At 41.9% G+C, this 11407-nt stretch overlaps 1 protein-coding gene across 4 annotated transcripts in view; it reads right to left on the reverse strand.

The window, feature by feature from the left end:
- tmem269 (transmembrane protein 269) overlaps nt 1-11407 on the reverse strand; it is a 34878-nt gene extending 23471 nt beyond the window's left edge. The window contains exons 1-3 of one of the 4 annotated variants that reach the window (XM_021616595.2): nt 11191-11407; nt 1176-1236; nt 85-149 (exon numbers count right to left, since the gene is read on the reverse strand). Coding sequence is in view for 2 of the 4 variants with exons in the window: in XM_021616593.2 (XP_021472268.1) it covers nt 1176-1200 (25 nt within the window). In the remaining 2 variants the exon portion in view is untranslated. Of the gene's footprint in view, nt 1-84; nt 150-1175; nt 1237-1613; nt 2491-11190 lie in introns of those variants that run through there. The other 3 variants (XM_021616597.2, XM_021616593.2, XM_021616594.2) reach the window with 3 other exon arrangements.

Genomic DNA, 11407 nt, shown 5'->3' on the forward strand with positions numbered 1-11407 from the left:
AAAGCTTACCATAGCAACTTAACAAAACAACAGTCTAACAAACTAACGTCTGTACGTGAAAAAGGGTTAAAGTCATGTTCCTACTATTCTGTTTTGCACACAGAACTTCGTGTGATTCCAAAGCCAGTCGAGTTCAACAGACTCTTCATCTGAAAGAAAACAGTGTATGAGACAAAGCACAAGCCAACAACAACTTCCAAGAAGAAGTTACGTTCACTTGACAAGCATGCTTCTCATTACCCATTTACATTACCTGTCTTTCGACAACCTAACCAGAAAACCCCAAATGGTCCACTATGCTGAATCAATAACCAGATATATTTAGTCTGTTTAGCCTAGAGTAACAGCAAATATTTAAAAAATTTGAAATAACCCAGTTATGACAGAAATACACTTCTTACTCTTCCGGAAAAATCAAAATAGCCATCTTGTGTTTCACAACTCAGTGGAAAGGATACACCAGGTCTGATCCCTAATCCAGCCAGGCAATACTGTCTCACCACTGATAAATACCATCCAAGTATCAAGCCAGACACATTCACACTTTTAAGTTAGTATTTCTGGGCCCATATTCAGTGTCTCAGAGTAGAAGTGCTGATCTAGGACCAGTTTTGCCTTTTAGATTATAATGAATAAGAAAGGGGGGACCTGATCCTACACTCTTAGAAAAAAAGGTGCAACAGTACATCAAAAAAATAGAAATAAAGGATATTGCTGTAGCATTAAATTAAAATCTACATAGTCACATATATTGATGAGTAACAATATGTATTATCCACTGTATAATTTGAAAGTGGACAACCTGCTATAACTCTAATCTAGTACAAGTATTAAGGAAAAACGTGTTCTCAGATGTGAAAAAACAACACTCAATTCCATGTTAGCTACAGCACCTAAACACAATTATTATCATCATCATTATGCCTAGTGGCTCATAGCTGTCCTCAACCCAGCTCTTCACATGCGTGGCTGTCTTTGACTTGACCCTTTGGGCTTGACTATTTCCATCTACTGTATCTACCCTCAAATACTGCATACTACAGTACCTTACCACCACACTTATAAAACAGGATACAAGTTTTGCATGATTCTTACCAGGACCTCCAGTGTTGACACAGATAATCAAAACCTTGTCATGCACGTTTGCCGAGGGGCACCCAAAAACAAGCACTTACCAGAGGATGGAGTCAGCAGAATCATGGTTCTCTCTGCGTCAGTCTGCCCACAGCACAGCAGCTGGAAAAAAGACAGCATTTAGGGACTGTTTCCAAGAAACAGATTAAGCCTAGTTCTGGACTGAAAATCATACTTAAAAGGAAATAGCATTTTCAGTTAAGTTTAGTTTATTAGGATCCCCATTAGCTGCTGAACATGCAGCAGCTACTCTTCCTGGGGTCCAGAGGAAATGTACAAATACATGACAAAGTACAGAACAGTAAGACAAAAACATCATAAGATATTACATGTAAAAAAGTTATTGGAAAGACAGACAACAAAAATGCTATTTACACACTATTCATATATACAGTAAAGTTAAATTAGATCTTTAGAGAGGTGAGGCACTGTGATAAAAAATAAAAAAACATCAACAACATATTGTAAATTAAACTTACTTTTTGCCAGAGTAAACTCTGGTGGCTGAGCTTTCCACAATGACTTGATACATAACTGAGCGACGCATTTAGTGTTTTTTTTGTTTGGGTATCGTGACGAAATCCATCGTCACATGTCTGATGGGGTGTGTACGTCTGTTTGAAGTGTATGCAAACAGATTATACAAGTGGTTAGGCATTGTCACACACGTTTCTTAAAAAGTGGTCAATTTCTCCTCAACCATTAAACACTATCATGCATGTTGTTGATGTTAGTTATGTGGTAAGGGCAAAGCGTGCTGCTAAAGTTGAGCCAGCTGCAGCTTTGCCAAGTCTTTCTTTGCTGCACCTGACCATACTATCGAACAGTAGTAAAGATGGGACAAGATCAAAGCCTGAATAACTAGTACAGTAGATGTGTCAAAAACGCAGAACATATATATTTTTTCACAACAGACATCCCTCTCCCCATCTTCACAAGAACTTTGTCAATATGACTTGACTATGATATCCTCCTAGGAGTTCAGCTTTTTAAACGGTCACACCCTTTATGCACAACTCCAGTTGAGGTTTAGGTCTAAGAATGGTTTGAACCAAATAAAATGTTTTTGTTTTTAGATGTGTTTAAGACCAGTTTATTGTTAATTACCCATTCTGACACGAACACCTTGCTAAGAGTCTTAGTGAAAACACTGGCTTTAGGTGCTGATGTGTAGAAAGTGCAAACATCAGCATACATAATCATTTTAGCTTGGCTAATCATTTGTGGTACATAATTTGTAAAAATAGAGAAGAGTAACGGACCAAGGCTACTGCCCTGAGAGATACCGCACTGTACATATCTGATGCTAGAGAAGCAGCTTAGCCAATCAGTCATCCGAGTCAATACAGTACAAGTTGAGTGTCCTTCCCTAAATGCATGCTGAAAGTCAGTAGTTTATAATGTTATTTTTCAAAGAACAAGTTTTTGTTAAAAAATGACTCAGTTTACTAAGAACAGGCTGATTGGGTGGCTGTTAAGGCCAGCAAAGGTAGTGTAATTACTTCCTTGCATGCCTGTGGACACACAAACACTTCTTTAGGCTTTGGTTAGAAACATGGCAAATAAGGGCGGCAATAAAGTCTGCTACCATTCCCAATAGTTTACCATCTAAGTCCTCTATACCTGGTGGCTCATCATTATTGATGCATAACAATTGTTTTTCCACCTCCTCCACACGAACATGACCAAATTCAAAACAGAAATCCTTCTCTTTCATTATTAGATCTTCAATACACAAATATGATGGTTCACTGTTCAATGTTATTAAACTTCTGTTTGTCCACTTTACCAGAGAAACAGCCATTGAAATGATTGGCTATATCAAAAGGGTTTGTTATAAATGACCCATCAACTTAAAACAACTAGCAAACAGCTCATACACCTCACAAGACATGCCACCATGAGTTTCTTCACAGTCCAAGTCCAGAACAGACTCTGGGAAATGCACAGTATTACATAGCGACATGACTACATGGAACTCTATTCCACATCAAGTAACTCAAGTAAGCAGTAACAACTACACCTTCTGGAACAACACGGGCAGTGAAGAGACACACACACGATATTACAATGTATGGTAATGTACCTGATCCATCCTACTCAGCACCAAGGACTGTGTGCACCAGGGAGGGCGCGGTTACATCCAGGCAATAGAACCTCAAAAGGTGTGAGGGGAAGCCCAACTAGCCACCGCACAAATAAACAGAGCGCATGAAGGTCGTTAAAGCGCTTGGCTGTAGCCAAGGAGAGCAACAAGGCCTTCTTATAAGACAAGAGTCTTAAGAGCCACTGTCTCCAGAGGTTCAAAGTGATCGCATATAATTGCATCCTGAACCAGTGCCAAGGCCCATGATGGGGCAAGTGGCTTGGAGACCGGACGGAGACTCCCTTTGATAAAACGACAAACCACGGGGTCAGACTTGATTGTCGTCTCACCTAGTCCTACATGGCAGGCTGAGATCGCCACCAAGTATACCTTAAAGGTGGAAAAGGCTGTGCCCTTTTTGAGCCATTCCTGTAGGAAGGAAAGAACGGCAGTGATGGAACAATGACGGGGGGCCAAGTCACGTCTCTTTTTATTTGTGGCAGTTGCTCCCCTGGGGCGACTCCGCATGTGGGCAACCTGTCCTGTGGAAGGGATGTGGGACCAGCCAGGCCAGACAATGACGCCCTCGAAAGGTTCATTGTTTTGCATGGGAATATTCTGAACCATCACCTTGGCCTATCGGACTGTATGTAAATGGGAACCATTTGAGAACTGAACTTGGGGAACAGTGTCGACCTGACTCAACTTCTGGGTCTTGAGATGGGGGCACCTGTGCTACACCTCTGCCGTGTGTAAACTCTGGTCGGCGAGGTCGGAGGACCTCTGCTGGCTCCTCGAGCCCCCACACATTACACTAGGTGTGCCGCTTCTTCCATGTCCCTCCAAATGGAGCTGAGGTGGTCTCCGCTGCTCATTGCTTGGAGTGATGCCTGTGCCCTGAGGCAACACATTGCTGGTGAGCAGACGGTCCGTGTCCCTGGGACGGAGCTGCCGGAGAAGGCTACTGAGGCTTCTTAAGAATCCTCCAGTTCTGGGAGGGAGGCCTCATGGTGACGACCTGGGTGAATGTGGGCTTCTGGGGCTTGATTCCGTGGTAACAGGGAGCCCACGTCTCCTTTAGTTTAGACTCAAACCTGGCCTGGATCTCCGATATGTTGGATGGTCCAAACAGTCTGGTGGGATCAAGCTGTCCATTCAGGATCTTTTCCTTCTCCCTCTCAGACATCCAGAGGGCTCTCTGGCCAACGATCGAATGCACCATGATCCTCCCAAAAGCCTCAGCGTATACTTGAGTGGTATGGCCGATAAGGGGACTTTGCTTCTCCCGGTCAACGGTGCCAGCATTCACCAGGGAGTCCCACAGCCTGCACCACCATGTAGACAGAAAGGAGGGCGGATGGTTTCACAATCCTTTCATACACGGATGCAGTGAAGCGGTTATTGGGTTGAGCGAGCTTGGGGGCAGAGGAAGAGGAGCTCAAAGCTGTCGGGTCAAGGTGCTCAGCCAGGGAAGGCTCCAAAGGAAACGGGCTGAGCCATCCTGACGACTACATGCTGTGCATATCCAAGTGGCGGAAGTCAGGAAAAGTTGACTTGAGTGGCTCTGCCCAGGAAGACTCCAACAAAAACACCAGATAGTCTGAGAATGCTGGTAAACACTGTCAGACGGATGTAGAATCACTCAGAGGAGATTCCATCCATCCTAGTCTTCTTGGAAGGTGGGGGAGGCGTGGGAAACTCAACGTCAAGGGGCGGTCAGTTATTGATTCCTGCACTACCTCTTTAGTCTAGTCGGGTAGCACAAACTAAGCAGAAGGTAGAAATTCTTCAGGGGAGTAATCCATTTTCTGGTCAGAGAGGGTGCTACCTGATCGACGAGAGCCTCCATAGAGTGTTCAGCGGTGAGGCAAGTAGTACAGAGTGGATGGGAATCCGTCCCGGACATGTAATGCCCACACTTTGGAAGAGTAAGCTTTGCTCTTCTTTTTCTCCCCTTCCCTGACGACTTAGCTGGTGAGCATGTCAACACCTCGTTTCGACCAGACGGATGAAAGCAAATGGAATTACCGGGGGGTTAGCTAGCCAGAAACAGAAAGCTTTATTTACCAGGGTGGTGGAAAATAAATGCCATCTTTATACAAAACCAGTGAAAGGATTAGACAAACCTACCCTTTCAGTTTTTTTCTGTATTTTTACTATTTTCTACATTGTAGAATAATAGTAAAGACATCAAAACTATTAAATAACACATGGAATCATTTAGTAACCCCCCAAAAAATTGTTAAACAAATCAAAATATATTTTAGATTCTTCAAAGAAGCCACCCTTTGCCATGATGACAGCTTTGCACACTCTCAACCAGATTTATGAGGTAGTCACCTGGAATGCTTTCCAACAGTCTTGAAGGAGTTCCCATATATGCTGAGCACTTGTTGGCTGCTTTTCCTTCACTCTGCGGTCCAACTCATGCCAAACTGGGTTGAGGTCAGGGGATTGTGGAGGCCAGGTCATCTGATGCAACGCTCCATCACTCTCCTTCTTGGTCAAATAGCCCTTACACAGCCTGGAGGTGTGTTTTGGGTCATTGTCTTGTTGAAAAACAAATGATAGTCCCACTAAGCCCAAACGAGATGGGATGGCGTATCGCTGCAGAATGCTGTAATAGCCATGCTGGTTAAGTGTGCCTTGAATTCTAAATAAATCAGACAGTGATTTGCTGGTGACACTATCACACCTCCTCCTCCATGCTTCACGGTGGGAACCACACATGCGGAGATCATCCGTTCACGCAGTTGGAACCAAAAATCTAAAATTTGGACTCATCAGATCAAAGGACAGATTTCCACTGGTCTGATGTCCATTGCTAGTGTTTCTTGGCCCAAGCAAGTCTATTTTTATTGGTGTCCTTTAGCAATGTTTATTTTGCAGAAATTCAACCATGAAGGCTTGATCCACGCAGTCTCCTCTGAACAGTTGATGTTGAGATATGTCTGTTAATTGAACTCTGAAGCATTTATTTGGGCTGCAATTCCTGAGGCTGGTAATACTAATGAACTTATCCTCTGCAGCAGAGGTATCACTGGGTCTTCCTTTCTTGTGGTGGTCCTCATGAGAGCCATTTTCATCATAGCGCTTAATGGTTTTTGCGACTGCAAATTTCAGAATTGACTGACCTTCATGTCTTAAAGTATTGATAGTGTCACGCTGTAGATTGCTTTGTATGTTTCTATTTTTAGTTTGGTCAGGGGGTGATGTGGGTGGGTATTCTATGTTGTAGGTCTAAGTTATTGTTTTTCTATGTGTTTGTCCTGGTATGGTTCTCAATCAGAGGCAGCTGTCTATTGTTGTCTCTGATTGAGAGCCATACTTACGTAGCCTGTTTTCCCATTTTGAGTTGTTAGTGATTCTTTTTTGTTTAGTGTTTTTGTTGCACCTTGCAGAACTGTTCGTTTGTCGGTTTGTTGTTTTTGTTCCAGTAGTCATCTTTATTAAAATCATTATGAATACGTACCACGCTGCACTTGGGTCCTCTTCTCCTTCTCCCGACGACAATCGTTACAGACAGACTGTTGTTTCTCTTTGCTTTGAGCTGTTCTTGCCTCAATGTGGACTTGGTTTTTTACCAAATAGGGATATCTTCTGTATAACAACCCTACCTTGTCACAACACAACTGATTGGCTCAAATGCATGAAGAAGGAAAGAAATTCCACAAATTAAGAAGGCACACCTGTTAATTTAAATGAATTCCATGTGACTACCTCATGAATCTGGTTGAGAGAATGACAATCTTGTGCAATGCTGTCAAGGCAAAGGGTGGCTACTTTGAAGAATCTCATATTTTTAAAATTTGTTTAACACTTTTTTTGGTGTTACTTCATAGTTTTGATGTCGTCACCATTATTCTACAATGTAGAATATAGTAAAAAGAAAAGAAAATCCCTTGAATTAGTAGGTGTAGGGCCTGTAGGACCTGCCTTGTTGACACTGCTGTCAAGAAGGTACAGCAGCGCCTTATCATGGACATACTTCTCCTCAGCTTAGCTACTGTTGTATCAATATGTTTTGACCATGACAGTACAATCTAGGGTTACTCCAAGCATTTTAGTCATGTCAACTTGCTCAATTTCCACATTATTAATTACAAGATTTATTCAAGGTTTAGGGTTTAGTGAATGATTTGTCCCAAATGCGATGCTTTAGAAATATTTAGGACTAACTTATTCCTTGCCAGCCACCCTGTCACTAACTGGAACTCTTTGTTAAGTGTTGCAGACATTTCAGTCTCTGTAGTAGCTGTTGAGTCATCCGCATACATAGACACTCTGGCTTTCCTCAAAGCCAGTGGCAATTCATTAGTAAAGATTGAAAAAAATGAATGGGCCTAGACAGCTGCCTTGGAGAATTCCTGATTCTTCCTGGATTATGTTGGAGAGGCTTCCATTAAACAACACCCTCTGTGTTCTGTTAGACAGGTAACTCATTATCCCAATATAGCAGGGGGTGTAAAGCCATAACACATAGGGATGCACGATATATCGGAATTGGACGATATTAGCCAAAAATGTCAACATCGGTACGATGTCTAGTTTAACCCAGATGTGCAAAACCGATGTCAAAGCTGACGTGCATGCCTATATAACGTAAGTAGATTACGTAATGAAAAAGACAGCGCTGCACAGACAAAAGCAGAAAAATGCTAAGCGCACACTTCCAACAACTAAACAAGTTCAAGTCAAGCAGTCATTTGAAAGAGTAAGACCTTTTTAGCGAGACAACTCAAAGGCGAAATCCATTAACGCCAAGTAATGGAATTAATTGCCCTTGACAATCAATCATGCTCTGTCGTTGATTATGTTGGCTTTCGCCGACTGGTCGAGCCCTGGTACACACTATTTTTCAAATGTTGCCCTACTGGAGTTACACAGTATTGTTGAAACTCACATCCATGAGCTTCACTACTGACATTTGGTCCAGCGATGTCAGCCCCATGAGCATTATGAGTCTGACAGCACAGTGGGTCGACGAGGATTTCATACTGAGGAAAGCCGTATTGCATGCTCAAGAATGTGCTGGTTCTCATAACGCTGCTGCAATTTCAATGGCATTTGAGAACATGAACACACTACTGGCTCCATTCGAACAACTGACTCAGGAAATAAGCTCATCAACTGCATCTGCAGCAGACGTGATACCATACCGTCTGTCATGGCAATGAAACGCCTGCTCAACAAAACTTTGACACATACCGTGGGGTTAAAACTTGAGGCTGTGAACAAGCGATTCGGTGGCATTCTCTCTGAGCCTCTTTACCATGCTCGATGCTAGGTACAAGGACCGCTACTTCGATGCAGACAAACAGGGTTAACGTGAAATGTTACATACACAGCTGGACAAGATGGAGACGGACACAGCACCGAGGCCATGGACAGACAGCGCTGAAACTTCACTGCTTGACATGCATGATGAAATCCTGGTTTGGAATGAAATGATTGAACAGCACAGCAAGTAAGTGAAATAAATAGGTTTTGATTATGTTTTACTGGTAACGGGGACATACGTAAATGCCAACAAAATAACTTTTTGGCTAGTGTGGTGTGTGTGTAACCTTTAACTAGCCAAGTCAGTTAAGAACAAATTCTTCGGACGATGCTGGGCCAATTGTGTGCTGACCTATGGGACTCCCAATCGCAGCCGGATGTGATGCAGCCTGGATTTGAACCAGGGACTGTAATGATGCCACTTGCACTGAGATGCAGTGCCTTTGACCGCTTCGTCCGTGTGTGTTAACTATGTAACTGTATTAGAATGCTTAAATGGCTGCACATATTTTTTTTGCGGTATCGTTTTTTTGGGCCAAGGAAAATGTCAAAAGCCGCACTGAAGTCTAACAAAACAGCCCCCACAATATTTTTATCAACAATTTCTCTCAGCCAATCATCAGTCATTCGTGTAAGTGGTGGCAGGTAGCCTAGTGGTTAGAGCGTTGTAACCAAACGTTTACAAAATCGAATCCCTGAGCTGACAAGGTAAAAATCTGTCATTCTGCCGCTGAACAAGGCAGTTAACCCACTGTTCCTAGGCTGTCATTGAAAATAAGAATTGCCTAGTTAAATAAAAAGGTAAAAAAAAAAAAAAAGAAGAAGTGCTGTGCTTGTTGAATGTCCGATATAGGCATGCTGAAAGTTTGTCAATTTGTTTACTGTAAAATAGCATTGTATCTGGTCAAACACAATATTTCCCAAAAGTTTACTGAGGGTTGGTAACAGGCTGTTTGGTCGGCTATTTGAGCCAGTAAAGGGGGCTTTACTAGTCTTAGGTAGCAGAATTACCATTGCTTCCCTCCAAGCCTGAGAGCACACACTTTCCAGTAAGCTAAAATTGAAGATATGGCAAATAGAAGTGGTTGAATAAGTCTTCAACCAATGACCCGCAAGAGGGTGTGTCCCATAGTGTGATAACCCAGTCGACTAAGAGAACACTTTGCTGCATTTTGATTTGACTTTATATTCATTTGTATTATCTGTCCTAATGTATAGTCAACTTCATGACATATTACATTACAATAACTGCTATAACAATGGTGCACATAATCGTGCTATATTCAGAGCTCCAGGTTTGAGGTCTGTATTTGTCCATTATGGTAGGCCACAAGACAATTTCGCTAAATCCCCTGCAGTTGATAATTGACTGAGCCATCTAATTATGCCTAAAGAAACTCAATCAACCACCAATCTCTCGGATAATTATATATCAAATGAATCTGTAGGAAACGTAATTGTGTGCTGCCATATGGGACCCTGGAAACACAGATCACTGCACCTGTACATAGTCCATCTGTAATAGCTCATCCAACTACCTCGTCGCCATACTTGGGGCGGCTGGGTTGTTGTTGGACTAGTAACCGAAAGGTTGCAAGTTCATATCCCTGAGCTGACCAGGTACAAATCTGTTGTTCTGCCCCTGAACAGGCAGTTAACCCACTGATCCTAGGCCATCATTGAAAATAAGAATTTGTTCTTAACTGCCTTGCCTAGTTAAATAAAGGTAAAATACTGTTATTTATTTTGCTCCTTTGCACCCCAGTATCTCTACTTTCACATTCATCTTCTGCACATCTATCACTCCAGTGTTTAATTGCTATGTTGTAATTATTTCGCCACTATGGCCTATTTATTGCCTTACCTCCCTTAACCTACCTCATTTGCACACACTGTATATAGACTTTTTCTATTGTATTATTGACTGTGTGTTTGTTTATTCCATGTGTAACTCTGTGTTGTTGTTTGTGTCGCACTGCTTTGCTTTATCTTGGCCAGGTCGCAGTTGTAAATGAGAACTTGTCCTCAACTAGCCAATCTGGTTAAATAAAGGTGAAATAAAAAAAATACAATTCATTCACACAAAAAAAAACAGGCTCACCATGTACCAAGCCATAGCAGCCTCATCTATTATAGTCAAAAACGCTCAAAAATAATACTATCAATTTCATTTTCAAAGGAAAATCTATTTCAAAAGCAATATTTATTGTACATTTTCAAAATATGAACTACTGCAAGTTCCTAAACACAGTCAAAGTACTAGAGTATCTAGTTACAACAGATAACAAGTCGACAGTGGGCTCGGCAGTAGCCTATAGGTTGATCCGGTGGGTGTGCGCACACTACGCAGTTTCTTCAGCACCAGAGCCACGCGCATCTTCATACATTCCTCGCTGGTTTACTACGTTCAATAGTCTATACAGTGGGTAAAGTTGGGCGCTAAACGCATAATTCTCACTGTAGATAATAGTATTTTTAAATCTGAAATGATTTTCAAAATACAAAAACAAAATGGTTGCTGCAATTTTATTTTATACAAAGTGCGTCACACATTGAGAAAGTCGTCGATCCATAGCCTCTCTAAATAAAATTTACTGAAATGCTCATAGAAATTGCATATGGGAGACAACAATAGGTTTTATGCACACTATGTAAGCTGATATGCGGTTAGTTTAAACAGTTGTACTTACCTGGAATGACCTAAAGATGCTGCTGAAATAGTGCAAATGATTGACACGTCTTGAATGGAACTAAATAATCGTATTAAATAAATCTCTCTTCTGTAATAGTTACTTCTTCATGTGTACAAAGTGGCTGCTTATCGCATTCCAATAATGATTCTCCTGTCCAAAGTATCTCACTTTGAGTCTGAGCGCGCCTGCTTTTAAAGCCCCACAGACGAATCCG

Source organism: Oncorhynchus mykiss, chromosome 9, assembly GCF_013265735.2.
Source record: "Oncorhynchus mykiss isolate Arlee chromosome 9, USDA_OmykA_1.1, whole genome shotgun sequence".
Taxonomy (NCBI): domain Eukaryota; kingdom Metazoa; phylum Chordata; class Actinopteri; order Salmoniformes; family Salmonidae; genus Oncorhynchus; species Oncorhynchus mykiss.